General features: G+C 33.1%; 1 protein-coding gene across 1 annotated transcript in view; it reads right to left on the bottom strand.

The window, feature by feature from the left end:
* Positions 1 to 21,410, bottom strand: part of LOC144960243 (uncharacterized) — a gene marked incomplete at its 3' end in the record, with an annotated part of 24,094 nt that extends 2,684 nt beyond the window's left edge. The window contains 3 exon segments of the mRNA XM_078893260.1: positions 3,000 to 3,099; positions 7,493 to 7,596; positions 21,176 to 21,410. Of these exon segments, the coding sequence (XP_078749386.1) occupies positions 3,000 to 3,099; positions 7,493 to 7,596; positions 21,176 to 21,281 (310 nt within the window).
* Positions 21,411 to 25,000: the final 3,590 nt, after the last annotated feature.

Here is a 25,000-nt window from a genome sequence, read left to right as displayed (position 1 = left end):
AACCAAAACTTGTACCAACCCCCATATTACATGTCATTCGTTTTGTCATTGTTTGCTCTTTGGAATGCAAGTCAGTGCGCGTGAATATATAAGCTACATTTGAGTCAGTGTAACGACAGCGCATAGCTGTAAACAAACCGAGAAACGCGATTCGTAATAGCTAGTCCAACATTTCATTTACTGTCCTGTGTGAAATGTTGTGTCATCAATAAAATCACGGAGCTAGATATCGCATATTTCTTTCAATTTTATCTCATAAGGTCTAGTAATGAATGACCTGAGTTTGATTCGAATTTTTTTTGGATTCGTGGATAGCTCATACGGTAGAGTCACGCTCTCACCGGCCAGGCGGAGTTGTCCTACCAATAAGGTCGCCGGTTCAAACCCCATCACCGCCACGAAAAATGTTTCTTCTCTATTGTCTTCTGGCACTTTTCTATTCACTTCATCTCTTTTTGTTAATAATAATATGTCTAAATATAAATATCAATATATGAAAACTAAAATGTAATTACCAGCGACCACAGAGTAACTCTAACAACAAGAAATGAAGAGGAAAGTGCCAGAAGACAATAGAGAATAAAAATTTCGCGGCGGCGATGGGGGGGGGGGATGGTGGATAGCTCATACGGTAGAGTCACACTCCCCCCGGCCAGGCGAAGTTGTCGTACCAGTAAGATCGCGGGTTCGAACCCCCATCGCCGCCGCGAAATTGTTATTCTCTATTGACCTCTGGCACTTTCCTACTCACTTCATTTATTTTTGTTATCAACATAAGTGCCTGCTCCACTCACTTTTCTGAAATAGAGTAACTATGAGAGAGAGAGAGAGAGAGCAATCGGTATGCGTGGATGATGCCAGACACGAACCCTCTACTCCTGAGGTAACACGTCGAAAAGGGGGGAACACAACAAAATCTTTGGTTTGTGTTAGAGAAAGACTTTATTTTGAAGCGCGGCTATGTGGTCTAGTGGTATAACACTCGCTTTCGGGTCGGAAGGTCGTGGGTTCGAGCTTCGCTGGGCGCATAGTTGAGTCCTTAGATGTAAGATCGCCTAACAGGCGTCATGTACCGTCCTACATGTTAACTGTTGCTGTTGGCCAGGGACCCCTTCTAAAGTGTTTTGAGTATGTTTAGTCGATATTGCGCTGTATTAAATCTCAAAAATATATAGCTCAATATATGAATATGTTGTGCAAGTGCAGATAATATAACTGTATTTACAACAATCTGTAGACACTATCGATTAGCCACTTAGAACCAACCTAATGAAGCAAAACACATTTGATAACATTCACTGAAGACACAATGAACTAAACCAACCCCCCCCCCCACCCCACTCCAAAAAAACGTTACACAAGGCAGGTCTGACATCCGAACCCACTTTTAGGCCAAGTCTAACTCTCTCCTTACCAGCCATTTTTAGAATTTCCCCCGAAAATTCACACCCATCCGACACAAAAATAGACTTTTACTAATCAAACAAAAAAGTAACAAGTGCATTCTATACAGAATGTTGTTCTGCAAAATGGTGTCTACAACACAGTGTTTAGTATTTATAGCTGTAATAAAAGCATTTCTTTACATTTCATGATGTACAAGAGACATCAGAATGAGAAAATTGTCTTTTGCATCGTAACGAATGTGACGATTTTCCTGTGGTTGGTAAGGAAAGGGTTTACATTGTTGGAATGAACAATGCTTTGTGTCATTTCTTAAAATTTCCATGACAACAATGAGCCCATAAGGAATTGAGTTATCAGACCTGCAAATGTGTGCACGTCGACAAGACACGGTCCATGAAAATACCCATTTTCCGATCTAATTTGGAGGTCCGGCATCAAAAAATACAAAAATCTTGTGGCAAACGTTGCACAAAAAATAATGAAGGAATGACCTCCATTTTCTTCCCTCTTGTCAATATTGTACTATAGTGTGTCACCATAGAGAGATTTTACGGCTTTAGCTTATGGAAATTTTATTAGAACTTTACACAGTTGAGAATCAAAATGTTTGGACGAAATTGATGTTAAAAATTCATAATTGTGACCAAAGGTCTCAAAACGGTATTATGTCGGGATGGACCAGATGCTAAAAAGTCAAATTAACGTCAAACTGGTCAAAAATATGAAACGTTGGTATTTATCACAGTAAAATATGATATTCCTTCTCCTCTATAAAGCAAACAAACTCAACTTAAGTATGATATTTCTGGCTACAAATTCAATTTTCAGCATCTTAGTCATCCCGACTTAATACCGTTTTGAGACGAAGGGTCACAATTTGGATTATTATTCAAAATACACATACCGTATCAAAACTATCTCTCTATGGCAACACACTACATTATCTCTGTGATAACTGTGAAAATTTTCAGACAATTTCAATGAAAAGATTTTTGAGAACCGTGTGAATCAGTATCCCATACCCGTAGAAATTTGACACATTGAGAAAATAGCAAAATAGCTTTCCGTTTTTCACACTTGTTTTACTACCTGTCCCCTTTTCAACTGTGTTTTTCCTGATATTATATTCTACTTTAAGAATTTGGATTTCAATAATGTTATTTCTAAGATAATATAATATCGTTTTACACCAAAATCTCAACATCAATTCTTTAGAAGGATTTTCCTAATAATTAGACCCAAACCACCCGTTAACCCTCTCCTTACGAACCATAGGAAAATCGTCACATTCGTTACGATCCAACCAGCACTTTTATCATTCAGATTTCTTTTATAAATCACACAATTTAAAGAAAAATGTTTTATTACAGCTATAAAAACGTGACACTGTGTTGTAAGGTTCACTTTCCTGATCAATATTATTCAAATATTGTATTTGTTGCTTTGTTTGAGTAAGAAAAAACTATTATTGTTTTGGATAAGTGTGAAATTTGGTGGGAAAATTCTGAAAATGGATGGTAAGGAAAGAGTTAGGCCAGTGGCTTAATATATGCAAGGAGAAAATCATATTGGATGAAAATTATACAACTTACTTGTGGCCGTACTGTCCAGGAATATGCCCTTTGCCGGAAACATTATCGTTAGTGCATCGAAGTCACTGATTTTTAATGTCCTCTGAATCAAGTTATACGTCTAAATGGAGAATTATGAAGGGAGAGATGAAAAAAGAAGGATAAGAGAGAGAAATTAGAGAGAGAGAGAAGAGAGTAGGAGGTGGTGGAGGAGGAGGAGGAGGTGGAGGTGGAGGAGGAGGAGTAGGAGGAGGAGGAGGAGGAGGAGGAGGAAAAGGAGGAGGAAGAGGAGGAGGAGGAGGAGGAGGAGGACGACGAGGACGAGGACGAGGAGGAAGAGGAGGAGGAGGACGAGGACGAGGACGAGGAGGAAGAGGAGGACGAGGACGAGGAGGAAGAGGAGGAGGACGAGAGGGACGAGGAGGAGGACGACGAGGAGGAGGAGGAGGACGACGACGAGGACGAGGAGGAGTAGGAGGAGGAGGGGGAGGAGGAGGAGGAGGAGGAAAAGGAGGAGGAGGAAGAGGAGGAGGAGGAGGAGGAGAGGAGGAGGAGGAGGAGAGGACGAGCGAGGACGAGGACGAGGAGGAAGAGGAAGGAGGAGGACGAGGACGGAAGGAGGAGGAGGAGGAGAGGAGGAGGAGGACGAGGAGAGGAGAGGGAGGAGGAGGAAAGGACGAGGAGGAGGAGGAGGAGGAGAGGAGAGAGGAGGACGAGAGGAGACGAGGAAGGAGGAAGGAGAGGAGAGGAGGAGAGGACGGGGAGAGGAGAGGAGGAACGAGGAGGAGAGGAGGAGGAAGGAGGAGGAGAGGAGGACGAGGGAGGAGAGAGAGGAGGAGGAGAGGAGGACGAGGACGAGGACGAGAGAGGAGAGGAGGAAGGAGGAAGAGGAGAGAGGAGGAGGAGGAGAGAGGAGGAAGAAGGAGGAGGAGAGGAGAGGAGGAGAGAGAGGAGAGGAGAGAGGAGGAGGAGGAGGAGGAGAGGAGGAGAGGAAGAGGAAGAGGAGGAGGAGGAGGAGGACGAGGAGAGGAGGAGAGAGGAGGAGGAGGACGAGGGGCGAGGACGAGGAGGAGAGAGGAGGACGAGGAGGAGAGGAGGAGGGAGGAGAGGAGGAGGAGGACGAGGAGGAGGAGAGGAGAGGAGGAGGAGGAGAGGACGAGGAGGAGGAGAGGAGAGCGAGGGAGGAGGAGAGGAGGAGGACGAGGAGGAGGAAGGACGAGGAGGACGAGGAGGACGAGAGAAGGAGAGGACGAGGAGCGAGGAGAGGAGGACGAGGAGGACGAGGAGGACGAGGAGGAGGACGAGGAGGACGAGGAGAGAGGAGGAAGGAGGGGGACGAGGAGGAGGAGAGGAGAGACAGGAGGAGGACGAGGACGAGGAGGGAGGAGGAGGAGGACGAGGACGAGGAGGAGGAGGAGGACGAGGAGGAGGAGGAGGAGAGGAGGAGGAGGAGGAGAGAGGAGGACGGAGGAGGAGAGAGGAGGAGGAGGAGGAGGACAGAGGACGAGGAGAGGAGGAGACGAGGAGACGAGGAGAGGACGGAGGAGAGGAGAGGAGGACGAGGAGGAGAGGAGGACGAGGAGAGAGAGGAGGAGAGGAGAGGAGGAGGAGGAGGACAGGAGGGAGGAGGACGAGGAGGACGAGGAGGACGAGGAGGAGGAACGAGGAGGAGGACGAGGAGAGAGGACGAGGAGGAGAGAGGAGGAGGAGGGGACGAGGAGGAGACGAGGACGAGGAGAGGACGAGGAGGAGGGACGAGGAGGAGGACGAGGGAGACGAGAGAGGAGCGAGGAGGACGAGGAGGAGAGAGGAGAGGGACGAGGAGGAGACGAGGAGGAGGACGAGGAGGACGGAGGACGGAGGGACGAGGAGGACGAGGAGGAGGACGAGAGACGAGGAGGAGGGAGCGAGGAGAGGAGGACGGAGGAGGAGGACGAGGAGCGAGGAGGAGAGGAGGAGGACGAGGAGGACGAGGAGGAGGAGGAGGAGGACGAGGAGGACGAGGAGAGGAGGACGAGGACGAGGGAGGAGAGGAGGAGGAGGACGAGGAGCGAGGGACGAGGAGGAGACGAGGACGAGCGAGGAGGACGGAGAGGAGGACGAGGAGGAGGAACGAGGAGGAGACGAGGAGGAGGAGGAGGAGGAGGAGAGGAGGACGGAGGAGAGACGGAGGAGGAGGACGAGGAGGACGAGGAGGAGGAGGAGAGGACGAGGGAGGAGAGAGGAGAGGAGGACGAGACGGAGGAGGAAAGGACGAGGAGGACGAGGAGGAGAGAGAGGAGGACAGAGGACGAGGAGAGAGGACGAGGACGAGGAGACGAGGACGAGAGGAGGACGAGGAGGAAGACGAGGAGGAGGACGAGGAGGACGAGGAGGACGAGGAGGAGAGGAGAGGACGAGAGGAGAGGACGGAAGGAGAGACGAGGAGGAGAGGACGAGGAGACGAGAGGACGAGGAGGACGAGGAGAGGACGAGGAGGAGGACGAGGAGAGGACAGGAGGACGAGGAGGAGGACGAGGAGGAGGAAGGAGAGGAGAGAGGACGAGGAGGAAGGAACGAGGAGGAAAAGGAGGAGGACAGAAGACGAGGGAGAGGGACGAGGGAGGAACGAGGAGGAGGAGGACGAGAAAGAGAGAGGACGAAGGAGAGGGAGGAGGGAGGACGAGAGAGGGAGACGGAAAGCAAGGAGACAGAGGAAAGGGAGGAGGAGAGGAACACGAGACAGGAGAGACAGAAAATGCATATCGTCAGAGTGAAAGGGGGATTTGGATCAGTGAGAACAACAGAATAATCAAGGAACAAAATCATACAATGGTTTAGAAAGAAAGCTGAAGTATGTAAAAATAATTTATACATAATCATCATCATCATCATCATCATCATCATCATCATCATCATCATCATCATCATCATCATCATCATCATCATCATCATCATTATTATTATTTTTATGTAGATTTTATGTAGCGTAAAATCCACAAAACGTGCTCAAAGCACTTTGAAAGGGGGTCCTGACCAACAGCAACACTTAACATGTAGGACTAGGGATGACACCTGTTAGGCGATATTTGTATTTTTCCGGACAGAGACAACGCTGTTGACGACCAGATACTCATTTTACATCTGAGTACGTTGAGAGAATGTGAGTTAAGAGCCTTTTCCAAGGACTTAACTATGCGCCAAGCGAGGCTCGAAACAAGGACCTTCCGATCTGAAAGCGAATGTCATACCACAAGACCACATTGCCGCTTAACCATCACTACAGATCTCAACAACATCGGAGACGTTTCATCAACAGGCAGGAATGGCGATTCCACGGTAGAAATCAGGTAGGCCGCTGAGGCAACAAAGCCGGTTGACAGTGCCAGCGAAAAACTTGAAGTAAAGTCAAGTCGTTATTATCACTGTTCTAATGCTTCAGACAGAATGTATGGTTGTATCAAGGAGAGAAAGAAATACAACATGCAATTTAATAAGCAAAGGAGAAACTATAAAACAAGTTCAGACATTTAAATGTCTTGGATACATAATAACTTCAGATGGAAGATGTAGCACAGAAATAAAACGAGAATTTCAATAGCTAAAGATAGATAGTTTTAACAAAATGAGTCTATTTTTTTAAAAACACATATCTCGATGACAACAAAACATAGGGTTTTGAAGGCATAATATGTGTTGTCAGTATTATTATATGGCTTTGAAAGTTGGACAATTACAGAAGACATTAGAAAGAATCTGGAGGCAGCAGAAATGTGGTTTCTTAGAAGGATGTTAAGAATCTCATGGACAGAGAAGAAAACTAATGAAGAAGTATTAGAGCAAGCTGAAACTAAAAGGTTATTAATTCGTACAATAAGAAAAAGACAAATGCAATTTTTAGGGCACCTAAATCGACATAAATGTATTGAAAATCTTGATCTCACGGGAAAGATAGAAGGTAAATAGAGTAACGGTAGACCAAGAAAAACATATTTGAATAGTTTGAACAGCTTGGTGACAAAGAAAGAGAAGAGTAATATTAGTTTTCTGATGTTATCTGATCAGAGAGGTGAATGAATGGGCGTACCATGATCACCGATGTCTGCCACAGACTTTGTACTTGGAGAAACAGAAGAATGTTTCTCTTAACAATGATAAAGTAATATCATTGTCAGCCTGATCATTTTGCGGCTATTTGGTCTAGTGGTATGACACTCGCTTTCGGATTGGCGCATAGTTGAGTCCTTGGAAAAGGCTCTTTACTCATATTCTCTCACCGTACTCAGGTGTCAAATGAGTACCTGGCCATTAACAGCGTTGTCTTTGTCCGAAAAATTGTAATATCGCCTAACAGGCGTCATGTCCAGTCCTACACGTTAAATGTTGCTGTTGACCAGGGACCCCTTGTAAAGCGCTTTGAGTACATTTAGTGGATACTGCCCTATGTAAAGCTCAATTTTTAAATATTTTCTTAAAATTATCATTGTCATTACTAGTGTGAATATTATCATTATATATATATATAGCACACTTACATGGCTGTACCAATACCTGGCAAAGCCTACATTGGGGTCGGTGGCATTTGTAAATTCGAGGAATACTGAGAAATCATCGTAGACTGGGGGTTCGGCAACTGAAACTAGACGTTTTTGAAGATAATAGTAATAATGATGATGATGATGATGACGATGATGTTGATAATAATAATAATAACACTGATAATAATAATAATAATAATAATAATAGTAATAATAATAATAATAATAATAATAATAATAATAACAATAATAATAATAATAATAATAATAATAATAACAATAATAATAATAATAAGGATAATAACAATAATAATAATAATAATAATAATAATAATAATAATAATAATAATAATAAGGATAATAATAATAATAATAATAATAATAATAATAATAATAATAATAATAATAATAGTAATAATAATAATAATAATAATAATAATAATAATAATAATAATAATAATAAGGATAATAATAATAATAATAATAATAATAATAATAATAATAATAATAATAATAATAATAATAATAATAACAATAATAATAATAATAATAATAATAATAATAATAATAATAATAATAATAATAATAATAATAATAATAATGAGGTAATAATAATAATAATAATAATAATAATAATAATAATAATAATAATAATAATAATAATAATAAGGATAATAATAATAGAAGAAGAAGAAGACGAAGAAGAAGAAGAAGAAGGAGAAGGAGGAGAAGGAGAAGAAGAAGATGAAAGATAATAATAATTTTGATGATAACAATAATAATAATGATAATAATAATAATAATAATGATAATAATAATAATAATAATAATAATACTACTATTACTACTACTACTACTACTACTACTACTACTACTACTACTACTACTACTACTACTACTAATGCTACCTCAAATAATAATAATAATAATAATAATAATAATAATAATAATAATAATAATAATAATAATAATAATAATAACAATTCTGATAATAATAACAATTCTGATAATAATAATAATAATAATAATAATAATAATAATAATAATAATAATAAGAAGAAGAAGAAGAAGAAGAAGAAAGAGAGAAGAAGAAGAAGAAGAAGAAGAAGAAGAAAGAAGAAGAAGAAGAAGAAGAAGAAGAAGAAGAAGAAGAAGAAGAAGAAGAAGAAGAAGAAGAAGAAGAAAGAAGAAGAGAAGAAGAAGAAGAAGAAGAAGAAGAAGAAGAAGAAGAAGAAGAAGAAGAAGAAGAAGAAGAAGAAGAAGAAGAAGAAGAAGAAGAAGAAGAAGAAGAAGAAGAAGAAGAAGAGAAGAAGAAGAAGAAGAAAAGAAGAAGAAGAAGAAGAAAAAGAAAAGAAGAAAAGAAGAAAGAAGAAGAAGAAGAAGAAGAAGAAGAAGAAGAAGAAGAAGAAAAAGAAGAAAGAAGAAAGAAGAAAAAAGAAGAAGAAAGAAAAGAAGAAAAGAAAAGAAGAAGAAAAGAAGAAGAAGAAAAAAAAAAAAGAAGAAGAAAAGAAGAAGAAAAAGAAAAAGAAAAGAAGAAGAAGAAAAAAGAAGAAGAAGAAGAAGAAGAAAAAAGAAAAGAAGATAGAAAAGATAAAGAAGAAAGAAAAGAAAAAAAGAAAGAAAAAAAAAGAAGAAAAGAAAAGAAAGAAAGAAGAAGAAGAAAGAAAAAGAAGAAAGAAGAAAGAAGAAGAAGAAGAAAAGAAGAAGAAGAAGAAGAAGAAGAAGAGAAGAAGAAGAAGAAGAAGAAAGATCATAATAATTTGAGAAAAAAAATAAAAAAAATAAAAATAATAAAATAAAATAATAATAAAAAAATAATGAATAATGATAAATAATAAAAAAGAGAAGAAGAAGAAGAAGAAGAAGAAGAAGAAAGAAGAAGAAGAAGAAGAGAAGAAGAAGAAGAAGAAGAAGAAGAAGAGAAGAAGAAGAAGAAGAAAAAACAACAACAACAACAACAACAACAACAACAAAAGAAGAAGAAGAAGAAGAAGAAGAAGAAGAAGAAGAAGAAGAAGAAGAAGAAGAAGAAGAAGAAGAAGAAGAAGAAGAAGAAGAAGAAAAGAAGAAGAAGAAAAAAAGAAGAAGAAGAAGAAGAAGAAGAAGAAGAAGAAGAAGAAGAAGAAGAAGAAGAAGAAGAAGAAGAAGAAGAAAGAAGAGAAGAAGAAGAAGAAGAAGAAGAAGAAGAAGAAGAAGAAGAAGAAGAAGAAGAAGAAGAAGAAGAAGAAGAAGAAGAAGAAAGAAGAAGAGAAGAAGGAGAGAAGAGAAGAAGAAGAAGAAGATGAAGAAGAAGAAGAAGAAGAAGAAAGATAATAATAATAATAATGATAATAATAATAATGATAATAATAAAATGATAATAATAATAATAATAAAATAATAATAAAATAATAATAATAATAATAATAATAATAATAAAATAATAATAATAATAATAAAAATAATGAAAGATAATAAAAATATAATAATAATAATAATAATATAATATATAATAATAATAATAATAATAATAATATAATAATAATAATAATAATAATAATATGCTACTACTATATAAATACTATAATATATATACTACTATACTACTTACTATATATACTACTACTACTAATATACTACTACTACTAAATGCTACCTAAATAATAATAATAATAATAATATAATAATAATAATATAATATAATAATAATAATAATATAATGTAATAATAATAATAATAAAATAAAATGCATAAGTTAAAGATAGACAAAGATGTGAAAGAAAGATAGAATAAAAATAGAAAGAAAGAGAAAGCAAAAGAAAAAAAAATCAAAAAAGAGAAGAAAAGGATAAAAAATGTGAAGAAAAGGAAAAAAATGTAAAGATAAGGAAAAAAGGAAGAGAAAGGAAAAAAAGGTAAGAAAAGGAAAAAAAAGAAGATAAAGGAAAAAAGTGAAGAAAGGAAAAAAGTGAAGAAAGGAATAAAAAGGAAGAAAAGGAAAAAAGAGAAGAAAGGAAAAAAATGAGAAGAAAAGGAAAAAAAGTGTAAATAAAGGAAAAAATGAAGATTAAAGAAAAAAATGAAGATAAATGGAATAACATGATGAAGATAAAGGATAAAAGAGTGAAGAAATGGAAAAAAAGTGAAGATAAAGGACTAAAAGTTATAATACTTAATATATTTTATATATAATTTTTAATATAATAATCTAAAAAATGTTATGATAATATATAAAAAGAAGATAAAGAAAAATGGAAGAAAAGGATAAAAAAGTGAAGAAAAAGGAAAAGAAAGAGAAGGAAAAAGGAAAAAAAGTGAAGAAAAGGAAAAAAGATGAAGAAAGAAAAAAGTGAAGAAAAGGAAAAAAAGAGAAGAAAAGGAAAAAAAAGAGAAAGAAAAATGGAAAGAGAAAAGAAAAGAATAAAAGAGAAGAAAGATGAAAAAGAAGTGAATGAAATAGAAATTAAGATAAATATAATAGAATAAAATGTAAGAAAAGAATAAAAGTGAAGAAATAGAATAATAAAAATTGTAAAAAAAAAAAAAAAGAAAAAAATAAAAATGAAAAAAGAAATAAAAAAAAAAAAAAAAATAAAAAAATAAAAAATAAAAAAAAAAAAAAATAAAAAAATAAAATAGAAGAATAATAGAGATAAAAATAAGAAAAGAAATAAAAATAAAAAGGAAAAAAGAAAAAAAGTGATCATAATTTACTATAATAAATATTAATATAATTATTAAAATATTAATAATAAAATAATTAATGATAATATAATAATATTAAGAAAAGGAAAAAAGGAAGAAAGGGAATAAAAAAGAAGAAAAGAAAAAAGAAGAAAAGAAAAAAAAGAAGAAAAGACAAAAAACAGAAGAAAAGAAAAAAAGAAGAGAAGGAAAAAAGAGAAGAAAAGGAAAAAGATGGAAGAAAAGAAAAAGAGAAGAAAAGAAAAAAAAAGAAAGAAAAGGAAAAAAGTAAGAAAGAAAAAGAAAGAAAAGGAAAAGAAAGAGAAGAAAGAAAAAAAAGAAGAAGAAGAAGAAGAAGAAGAAAGGAAGAAAAGAGAAGAAAAAGAAGAAAAGAGAAGAAAGAAGAAAGAAGAAGATGAAGAAGAAAGAAGAAGAAAAGAAAAAAAGAAAGAAAGAAAAAAGAGAAGAAGGAAAAAAAATATTAAGAAAAGAAAAAGAGAAAAATAAGAAATAAAAAATGAAAAGAGAAAATAAGAAAAAGATAAGAAAAGAAAAAGGAATAAAATAGAAGAAGAATAAAAGAATAAAAGAATGAAATAGATAAATAAAATATTATTTACATAATAATGATAATAATATAATATAATAATATAATATAATAAAATAATAATAATAATGATAATATAATAATGAATAATAATAAAAGGAAGAAGAAGAAGAAAGAAGAAGAAGAAGAGAGAAGAAGAAGAAGAGAAGAAGAAAAAGACACAAAAGAGAAAGAATAAAAAAACAACGAAAAGAAAGAAGAAGAAGGAAGAAGAAGAGAGAAGAAGAAGAGAGAAGAGAGAAGAAGAAAGAAGAGAAGAAAAGAAGAAGAGTAGAAAAGAAAAGAGAAGAAGAAGAAAGAAGAAGAAGAAAGAAGAAGAAGAAGAAGAAGATGAAAGAAGAAGAAAGAAGAAGAAGAAAGAGAAGAAGAAAAAGAAGAAGAAGAAGAAATAAAAGATAGAAGAAGAAGAAGAAGAATGAAGAAAAGAAAAAGAAGAAGATAAAAACAGAAGAATGATGAAATGAAGATAAAGAGAAGAAGTAGAAAAGATAAAGAAATGGATAAGAAAGAAATGTAATAGAAAGATAAAATGAAGACATAAGAAATGAGATAATAGATAAAAAAGGACTAAAATAAAAAAATATGAATATGATAATGAATAATAATAGAAGATTAATAAATAATAGATAATAGATAAATGAATAATAGAATATCTAATAAAATAATAGAGATAATAGATAAAGATAAATGAATAAAAGAAGTAAGATAGATAAGATAAGACTCTATAACTAAATTATGATTAATATAATATAATAATAAATAATAATAATTAATATAATAATATACTAATAATAATAATAATGTAATGATTAATATAGATAATAATAAGAAAAGAACATAGTAGAGAAGATAGAAGAGATATGAAAATGACATGATGAAGAAAATTAAAGAAGATGAAGACAAGCAAAATGATGAATGAAAACTAAAAAGACTCTAAAAAAACAGTGAAGAACAAAGACTAACTAAGAAACATGATAAAGAAAGAAGAAGATAAAAAGCATTGTGAAGAAGAGAAGAAGAAATAGAGATAGAAGACAAAAAGAGATGATTGTAATGAATGAAGAAGATATAAAAAAAGAATTGAAAGACTAAAGAATGAGATCATAAAAGATTAGGTGAATGAATGAAGAAATAGGACTACGTAAGGAAAGAAAAATGAATGTAATGAGAGAAGTAATATAGAGAAGAAAAGAATGAATTGAGAAGAATGAATGAATATGAAGAAAGCTAATAAAAAATAATGATAATGAATAATGAGTATAATAATGATCTATAATAAAAATATATATGATAATAAGACTATTATAATAATGGAACTACTAATAATAATACATAATATAATAATAAGATAATATAGAAATAATAATAATAAATAAACATAAATAATAATAGATAATGATATAATAATAAAGATAATAATAATAATATAATAATTTAATTAATATAATAATATAGATCTACTTATAACAATCATATATGTAATACTATAATAATGACTACTCTTATATATATACTAATGTGTAATGACTTAATATGGACTCTAATATAAACTAAGCATAGATATGTAATGATTAATATAGAGAATATATAAACATAATTGTTGATAATGAATTAATATGAATATAATAAATAACATAATGTAATAATAAGACTTAATAATGAAGTGCTATAGTAACAAAGTGTAGAAGAGTGAACTTAATATGAGATTATAATACGAGAATGTAAGATAATAGAAAATTCTATAACAACATTGTTGTAATGAACTTAATATGGACTCTATAACAACATTGTTGTAATGACTTTAAAATGGACTCTAAACAACATTGTTGTAATGACTTAATATGGACTCTATAACAACATTGTTGTAATGACTTAATATGGACTCTATAAACACATTGTTGTAATGACTTAATATGGACTCATACAGCATGATAAGACAATATGGACTCTATAATAATTGTTGTAATGACTTAATATGGACTCTATAACAATTGTTGTAATGATTAATATGGACTCTATAAACAATTGTTGTAATGATTAATATGGACTCTTATAAAAATTGTGTAATGACTTAATATGGATCTCTATAACATAATTGTTGTAATGACTTAATATGGACTCTATAACATCATTGTTGTAATGATTAATATGGATCTATATAACATACATTGTTGTAATGACTTAATATGGACTCTCTTTTATATACATTGTTGTAATGACTTTATATGGACTCTCTATAACACACATTGTTGTAATGACTTAATATGGACTCTCTTTTATATACATTGTTGTAATGACTTTATATGGACTCTCTATAACACACATTGTTGTAATGACTTAATATTGACTCTCTATAACATACATTGTCGTAATGACTTAATATGGACTCTTTCATATATACATTGTTGTAATGGCTTAATATGGACTCTCTATAACATGCATTGTTGTAATGAGTTAATATGGACTCTCTATAACATACATTGCTGTAATGACTTAATATGGACTCTCTTTTATATACAGTGTTGTAATGACGTAATATGGACTCTCTATAAAACACATTGTTGTAATGACTTAATATGGACTCTCTATAACATACATTGTTGTAATGACTTAATATGGACTCTCTATAACATACATTGTTGTAATGACTTAATATGGACTCTCTATAACATACATTGTTGTAATGACTTAATATGGACTCTCTATAACATACATTGTTGTAATGACTTAATATGGACTCTCTATAACATACATTGTTGTAATGACTTAATATGGACTCTCTATAACATACATTGTTGTAATGACTTAATATGGACTCTCTATAACATGCATTGTTGTAATGAGTTAATATGGACTCCCTATAACATACATTGTTGTAATGACTTAATATGGACTCTCTATAACATACATTGTTGTAAATACTTAATATAGACTCTCTATAACATACATTGTTGTAATGAATTAATATGGACTCTCTATAACATACATTGTTGTAATGACTTAATATAGACTCTCTGTGACATACATTGTTGTAATGACTTAATATAGACTCTCTATGACATACATTGTTGTAATGACTTAATATAGACTCTCTATGACATACATTGTTGTAATGACTTAATATAGACTCTCTATAACATACATTGTTGTAATGACTTAATATAGACTCTCTATGACATACATTGTTGTAATGACTTAATATGGACTCTCTATAACATGCATTGTTGTAATGACTTAATATAGACTCTCTATGACATACATTGTTGTAATGACTTAATATAGACTCTCTATAACATACATTGTTGTAATACCTTAATATAGACTCTCTATAACATACATTGTTGTAATGAGTTAATATGGACTCTCTATAACACACATTGTTGTAATGACTTAATATAGACTCTCTATGACATACATTGTTGTAATGACTTAATATAGACTCTCTATGACATACATTGTTGTAATGACTTAATATAGACTCTCTATGACATACATTGTTGTAATGACTTAATATAGACTCTCTATAACATGCATTGTTGTAATGACTTAATATGGACTCTCTATAACATACATTGTTGTAATGACTTAATATGGACTCTCTATAACATGCATTGTTGTAATGACTTAATATGGACTCTCTTTTATATACATTGTTGTAATGACTTAATATGGACTCTCTATAAGACACATTGTTGTAATGACTTAATATGGACTCTCTATAACATATATTGTTGTAATGACTTAATATGGACTCTCTTTTATATACATTGTTGTAATGACTTAATATGGACTCTCTATAACATACATTGTTGTAATGACTTAATATGGACTCTCTATAACATACATTGTTGTAACGACTTAATATGGACTCTCTATAACACACATTGTTGTAATGACTTAATATGGACTCTCTATAACATACATTGTTGTAATGACTTTATATTGACTCTATAACATACATTGTTGTAATGACTTAATATGGACTCTCTATAACACACATTGTTGTAATGACTTAATATGGACTCTCTATAACATACATTGTTGTAATGACTTAAGGGGTGGTTTGGGTCTTTTCTAAAAAAAATTTAATAACCTATATTGGGCGGTTTTAATCATTCTGTATCATCAATATAGGTTAAAAAACAACATTTATGGTGAAAAATTTTAATTATCTGTGTTTATACCCATTTTGCGATCTAATTTGGGGGTCTGACATAAAAAAATATAACAATCTTGTGGCAAACGTTCCACAAAAACAAATGAAGGAATGACCTCCATATTCTTCCCTCTTGTCAACACTGTACCATAGTGTGTCACCATAGAGAGATTTTACGGCTTTAGCTTATGGAATTTTTATTAGATCATTACAAAGTTGAGAATCAAAATGTTATGACAAAATTGATGTAAAAAATTCAGATTTAGGATTATAATTTAAAATTCACAAATCTTATCAAAAAAATCTCTCTATGGTGACATAATACATTATCTCTGTGATAACTGTGGAAATTTTCAGACAATTTCATTGAATAGATTCTGAGTAAAGTTTGACACAGTTTCCCATACCCTTGGAAAAATGACAAATTGAGAAAATAGCAAAATGGCTTCCCGTTTTTCACACATTTCTTACTACCTGTACCATTTTCGACTGTGTATTTCGTGCCTTTATAGTCTACTTTAAGAATTTGGACTTCAATTATATTATTTCTAAGATAATAAAATATCATTTTCCACCAAAATCTCAAAATCAAATTTTTGAATGATTTTCCTAATAATTAGACCCAAACCGCCCCTTAATATGGCTCTCTATAACATGCATTGTTATAATGACTTAATATGGACTATCTTTTATATACATTGTTGTAATGACTTAATATGGACTCTCTATAACATGCATTGTTGTAATGACTTAATATGGACTCTCTTTAACATGCATTGTTGTAATGACTTAATATGGACTCTCTTTAACATGCATTGTTGTAATGACTTAATATGGACTCTCTATAACACACATTGTTGTAATGACTTAATATGGACTCAATATAACACACATTGTTGTAATGACTTAATATGGACTCTCTTTAACATGCATTGTTATAATGACTTAATATGGACTCTCTTTTATATACATTGTTGTAATGACTTTATATGGACTCTCTATAACACACATTGTTGTAATGACTTAATATGGACTCTCTTTTATATACATTGTTGTAATGACTTTATATGGACTCTCTATAACACACATTGTTGTAATGACTTAATATTGACTCTCTATAACATACATTGTTGTAATGACTTAATATTGACTCTCTATAACATACATTGTTGTAATGACTTAATATGGACTCTCTATAACATGCATTGTTGTAATGACTTAATATTGACTCTCTATAACATACATTGTTGTAATGACTTAATATGGACTCTCTATAACATACATTGTTGTAATGACTTAATGACAGCTGACTAGATGGAGATGGATAACATACATTGTTGTAATGACTTAATATGGACTCTCTATAACATGCATTGTTGTAATGACTTAATATTGACTCTCTATAACACACATTGTTGTAATGACTTAATATGGACTCTCTATAACATGCATTGTTGTAATGACTTAATATTGACTCTCTATAACATACATTGTTGTAATGACTTAATATGGACTCTCTATAACATACATTGTTGTAATGACTTAATATTGACTCTCTATAACATGCATTGTTGTAATGACTTAATATTGACTCTCTATAACATGCATTGTTGTAATGACTTAATATGGACTCTCTATAACATACATTGTTGTAATGACTTAATATGGACTCTCTATAACATACATTGTTGTAATGACTTAATATGGACTCTCTATAACATACATTGTTGTAATGACTTAATATGGACTCTCTATAACATACATTGTTGTAATGACTTAATATTGACTCTCTATAACATGCATTGTTGTAATGACTTAATATTGACTCTCTATAACATACATTGTTGTAATGACTTATTATGGACTCTCTATAACATACATTGTTGTAATGACTTAATATGGACTCTCTTTTATATACATTGTTGTAATGACTTAATATGGACTCTCTATAACATACATTGTTGTAATGGCCAATTATGGACTCTCTATAACATACTTATTGTTATGGCCAATTATGGATTCTCTATAACATATTTGTTGTTATGGCCAATTATGGACTCTCTATAACATATTTGTTGTTATGGCCAATTATGGACTCTCTATAACATATTTGTTGTTATGGCCAATTATGGACTCTCTATAACATATTTGTTGTTATGGCCAATTATGGACTCTCTATAACATATTTGTTGTTATGGCCAATTATGAACTCTCTATAACATATTTGTTGTTAGGGCCAATTATGAAATCTCTATAACATATTTGTTGTTATGGTCAAAATAATTATGAACCCTCTATAACATATTTGTTGTAATAACTCAATATGTACTCTCTATAATATACATTGTTGTTATGGCCAATTATGTGCTCTTTACAACATACATTGTTGTAATAACTCAATATGGACTCTCTATAACATACATTGTTGTAATGACTTAATATGGACTCTCTATAACATACATTGTTGTAATGACTTAATATGGACTCTATATAACATGCATTGTTTCTATTTGCCAATTATGTACTCTCTATAACATGCATTGTTTCTATTTGCCAATTATGGACTCTCTATAACATGCATTGTTTCTATTTGCCAATTATGGACTCTCTATAACATGTATTGTTTCTATTTGCCAATTATGGACTCTCTATAACATGCATTGTTTCTATTTGCCAATTATGGACTCTCTATAACACACATTGTTGTAATGACTTAATATGGACTCTCTATAACATGCATTTTTGTAATGACTTAATATGGACTCTATAACATACATTGTTGTAATGACTTAATATGGACTCTCTATAACACACATTGTTGTAATGACTTAATATAGACTCTCTATAACATACATTGTTGTAATGACTTAATATGGACTCTCTTTTATATACATTGTTGTAATGACTTAATATGGACACTCTATAACATACATTGTTGTAATGGCCAATTATGGACTCTCTATAACATGCATTGTTTTTATTTGCCAATTATGGACTCTCTATAACATATTTATTGTTATGGCCAATTATGGATTCTCTATAACATATTTGTTGTTATGGCCAATTATGGACTCTCTATAACATATTTGTTGTTATGGCCAATTATGGACTCTCTGTAACATATTTGTTGTTATGGCCAATTATGGACTCTCTATAACATATTTGTTGTTATGGCCAATTATGGTCTCTCTATAACTTATTTGTTGTTATGGCCAATTATGAACTCTCTATAACATATTTGTTGTTATGGCCAATTATGGAATCTCTATAACATATATTTGTTGTTATGGTCAAAATAATTATGGACCCTCTATAACATATTTGTTGTAATAACTCAATATGGACTCTCTATAATATACATTGTTGTTATGGCCAATTATGTACTCATTACAACATACATTGTTGTAATAACTCAATATGGACTCTCTATAACATACATTGTTGTAATGACTTAACATGGACTCTCTATAACATACATTGTTGTAATGACTTAATATGGACTCTATAACATGCATTGTTGTAATGACTTAATATGGACTCTCTATAACATACATTGTTGTAATGACTTAATATGGACTCTATAACATGCATTGTTGTAATGACTTAATATGGACTCTCTATAACATACATTGTTGTAATGACTTAATATGGACTCTATATAACATGCATTGTTTCTATTTGCCAATTATGGACTCTCTATAACATGTATTGTTTCTATTTGCCAATTATGGACTCTCTATCACATGCATTGTTTCTATTTGCCAATTATGGACTCTCTATAACACACATTGTTGTAATGACTTAATATGGACTCTCTATAACATACATTGTTGTAATGACTTAGTATGGACTCTCTTTTATATACATTGTTTTAATGACTTAGTATGGACTCTCTATAACACACATTGTTGTAATGACTTAATATGGACTCTCTATAACACACATTGTTGTAATGACTTAATATTGACTCTATAACATGCATTGTTTCTATTTGCCAATTATGGACTCTCTATAACATGCATTGTTTCTATTTGCCAATTATGGACTCTCTATAACATGCATTGTTTCTATTTGCCAATTATGGATTCTCTATAACATGCATTGTTTCTATTTGCCAATTATGGACTCTCTATAACATGTATTGTTTCTGTTTGCCAATTATGGACTCTCTATAACATGCATTGTTTCTATTTGCCAATTATGGACTCTCTATAACATGTATTGTTTCTATTTGCCAATTATGGACTCTCTATAACATGCATTGTTTCTATTTGCCAATTATGTACTCTCTATAACATGCATTGTTTCTATTTGCCAATTATGGACTCTCTATAACATGCATTGTTGTAATGGCCAATGTTTTGTGTTTTGGTGTGAGTGCATTTCCATCAAAGTAGTGAGACTATAACAATCATGACACGTATTGCTCATAACGATATTATATTATCAATGTAAGCCTTAATGATAAAACATGGGTGTGATTCTGTTACTTTATAGAAAAGATTGCGTGTCATTTTATGAAAGACATAAGGCGAAAACGGTCTTGATATAGTTTCAGCAGCAATTTGATTCTTAAGTACTACTGAATTCAGACTTTGGAAACAATTTGGGTTACCAAACTTTTGTTGTGAGGCTCCTTTTTTGTGGTATGACACTCGCTTTCGGATCGGAGGGTCTTGGGTTCGAGTCTCGCTCGGTGTATAGTTGAGTCCATGGAAAAGGCTCTTTACTCACATTCTCCCACCGTACTCAGGTGTAAAATGAGTACCTGCCCGTGAATAGCGTTGTCTCTGTCCGAAAAATAATTTGTAATATCGCCTAACAGGCGCCATGTATCGTCCTACATGATAAATGTTGCTTTTAGTTAGGGACCCCTTGTAAAGCGCTTTGAGCATTTTTAGTGGATATTGCGCTATATAAAAGCTCAATTATTTTTTTACCAAGTCAGTAAATAAGTACATGTTTTTCCTCATAAATGTGACCCATCGTCTCAAAACGGTATTATGTCGGAACGAACCAGATGCTTAAAAGCCGAATTAAATGTTAAACTGGTCAAAAGTTTAAATTGTTGACATTAGCACCTTAAAATATGGTGTCCATTCTCCTCAATAAAACATACAAACTCAACACAAGTCTGATATTTCTGGCTATAAATTCAATTTTCAACGTCTTGACCAACCCGACTTAATACCGTTTTGAGGCGAAGGGTCATAAATAGACATCATAAATCGACAGTATTAGGAAAAGAACTTACTAGTTTCCGTGTTATGCGTTGGTTTGAACCTTTTGGCACAGAAATCCATGTCCATTTGGCTATGGGCTAAAGCCACAAGCAGTGGTAGAATGTAAACTGCCTTCATTTTCTAGAAATATAATCGGATAAGCCAAAAAAAATTTCAATAAAAAAGTTATAACAAAAAAACAAATAAAGAAAAGAATTTAACTCTCTCCTTACTAGCCATTTTCAGGATTTTTCCCAAAACTTCACACCCAACTAACACAAAAATAGATTTTTTATCACTCAAACACAATTGCAGTAAAGTTCTTGCCATACATAATTTCTTTAACAAAACATGCTCTACAACACATTGTTCATTTTCTTTCAATTTTATGATGTACAAAAGAAATATTTGAATGAGAACAATGTTGGTTGTATAGTAACGAATGTATTGATTTTCCTATAGTTGGTGAGGAGAGGGTTAAAACCGTAGCCATCGTTATATTATAGCCTGGCACTGAAATTCAAAAGGACTGGCAGTTTAACCTCATTATTTGGTTTTTGCACCGTTCAGTGAGTAGCCGTTAGTAGAGCTCATGGAAACAAGTTATTTCATTGGTTGAATTATTGAATACAACTCATGCTACAAAAGCTTACAAGTGAACGTTGGGAATTAAGTTCGAATTCCAAAACGCAAGAGTGTAATTCTATCTTTTATTCTAGCCCTCAACCAATGGTTAATTGACATTAATGAAAATATGAGATTGCAAAAATAAAGCCAAAAAAGAAACAATAACAAAAAAATAAACAACAAACAAAAGAACAAAAACAACAACAGCAACAATACGATGAGCAAATAAATAGCATCATCCACATTCTTTGAAGGAATTGTAATGCTGTCCTTCCTTTCAATAATAATTTTTAAAAAAATAATAATTGAGCTTAAAAATTGAGCCCTATATAGCGCAATATCCACTAAATGTGCTCAAAGCGCTTTACAAGGTGTCCCTGGTCAACAGCGACATGTAACATGTAGGACGGGACGTGTTTGTGTGTATTGTAATTGTAATTCTATATTTTGTATATGTGCGCATGATGTTTTTGTATGAATAGTGGCATGTATAATACAATCTATTAGATAGAGATATAAATAGTTAGAAAGAACAAAGATAGACCGGTAAAAGAGATAGATACAAGTATATAGCGAGATTGACAGATAAATAGATAGATAGATAGATAGATAGATAGATAGATAGATAGATAGATAGATAGATGGATAGATAGATATAGATAGATAGATAGATAGATAGATAGATAGATATACAGACAGACTGGCAAATATTATATATATATATATATATATATATATATATATATATATATATATATATATATTAAAGATATAGATTGATAGATAAACAGATAGATAGATGAATACATGATAGATTTTAAACTCACCCCTCACAAACAAAAAATCCAGTAATCGATAATCATATTAAACAAACGAAGTCACTGTCATTGCTAATCTCTCTCGCTCTCTCGCTCACTCTCTCGCTCACACACACACACACACACACACACACACACACACACACACACCTTCGCCCAACGGGATATCATTCAATAATCTTTTAGACTACCCTTGACCTCATGATGTTAAAAAGATAAATACAGATAAATAAAGACAAATATCAGGCCTAAAGATGACTTCCCGAACTATAGTAAGATTTTTTATCAGTGGCGTTAGTTTTTCTTTTTTTTTTCTCAGTGTCCCTCAGAATTAGTTTATCTTAATTAAAAAGTATTTTTTCATGAATTTTAAAACAATCGGAAAGGATTTCGTTTATAACAGCTATATTAAAATCGATAACTGGTAAAGATCGGAACTCATAGAAGATTAACATTATCAAAATTATGAATTTTCCACTTATCCATTGTGAAGGAATTCGTTAAATTGGAATGTCCAGTTAATTGAAACTTAAACGAAATACATACAGTATTTGAATATGAAGGAACAAATGGCAATTTTTAACTATCAGACATCTACATTTTATAACTATCAATACACATTACTGATGAATACAAGTAAAAATGAACATTAGCGCTTCCAACATTATTTCGATTGTAACGTTTTGATAAATAGCCTGTGTTTATGCCAAAGGCGATGAGATAAATTTAATGTAGACTGGTCAATCAAGGGTAGAAAGTCAGCAATTTAATACATAGTGTTTCCACAAAGATGTACATTTGTTCAACATCGTCAACAACAACAACAACAACAACAACAACAACAACAACAACAACAACAACAAAGAAATACTGGACATCAATCATCGCATTCTGTTCTGATGACGAGGAGAACTGTAACGACTACGAAAAGATCTCGTAACTCACACTATCCAATTAAATTGGATTCAGTAGTCCGATGTCACTCCGCCCGGCAACGGCGGCCATCTTGTTTCTAAACAAAGAAAATCATTACTTTTTATTCTTCAAGCTGGCTAGAACTTTTCATTTGTCTTGTGACCAGAATGTGTAAAAGTCAAAACATGATCAAATTTATGGGGGGGGTTTTCCCTCTGGATACGCTTTTATGCTCGCCGGAGAAATATTTCATACTGCGTCGCCATTGTTCCGATAGTTTAGAGCCAGTGTTGCTAAGTTACCATGAGTCATTAGGAAGGAAGTGACGCCACGACTGTTGAATCCTATTATCCTCCAGTTTGTGAAGGTTGAACCATGCCTTTTCCCAGTATTCCCTTTTTATATCATTTATTGCCTCTCGCCGGTGAGAGTAAATTTGGTGTCCCTCCTCTCAATCTTTCCTTCCCTTTACTTGGGTCCAAATGAGCTCGATTGGATTGTGGCTCACAGTGATATGGGGGAAGTCACTCAACCTCGAGTCAAAACTCCCTGATTAGACAGTCCGCTTTGAAAACTGTCTCTCTTTTGTTTCTTTTCACTAAGATGTATAGTTCGCCCTTTGATAAATGTGACCCTTCGTCTCAAAACAGTATTAAGTCGGGATGACTAAGATGCTGAAAATTGAATTTGTAGCCAGAAATATCATACTTAAGTTGAGTTTTTTTTGCTTTATAGAGGAGAAGGAATATCATATTTTACTGTGCTAAATACCAACGTGTCATATTTTTGACCAGTTTGACGTAATTTGACTTTTTAACATCTGGTCCATCCCGACATAATACGTTTGGTCACAAATGGTCAGAATATGTCGTGCTACCTGATTGAAGCCATGAAATCATGTCTAGCTTTATAGAGCTAGACACATAAAGTCCTCATGGGCCATCGAATGGTAGCTTTGTCCAACACAATACAGCTTGGTGCTTCGAGGAAAGGCACCAAACAGTTCTTTAGCCAGTCTTCAAACACTTCCGCATTGACCCCAGAATGATGGTCTCTACCTTCCAGATGATACAGAGAAGAGAAAATGGCATGGCATCCTTCTAAATAGCCAGTATCCTCACCAACTGCAAGAATAAGAAAGGTGTCATTTATTTGGATGACTCACAAAGAGAAAAAAAAAAAACCCGGAAATTATGGGACACTTTTTCTGCGTTTTTTTTTCTGGTTTGTGGCTGTATCTCGCTTAATTCATGGAATATGGTATTGAAACTTGGCAATTTTATGGCACATTTCTTAGAAAATATGATGAAGACACCAGAAGATTTCTAATTATTATAGTTTTAGAGCCGTATGCTAGGCTCGACTGTGACTTTGTTTAAAAATATACAGAATATTGATCATTTGGAACATTTCCGAACTGTAATTTTGTGTTTAAAAATAATTTTTAAAATACCTGCTAAGTTATTATCAATCAAAAATAGTCCTTGAGACCATGAA

The sequence above is a fragment of the Berghia stephanieae genome, chromosome 15 (genome assembly GCF_034508935.2).
Source record: "Berghia stephanieae isolate SIO BIC M18660-M18661 chromosome 15, UCSD_Bste_1.3, whole genome shotgun sequence".
Classification (NCBI taxonomy): Eukaryota; Metazoa; Mollusca; class Gastropoda; order Nudibranchia; family Aeolidiidae; genus Berghia; species Berghia stephanieae.
Note: the sequence above shows the minus strand (reverse complement) of the source record. Positions and strands in the feature narration are given on the sequence as shown.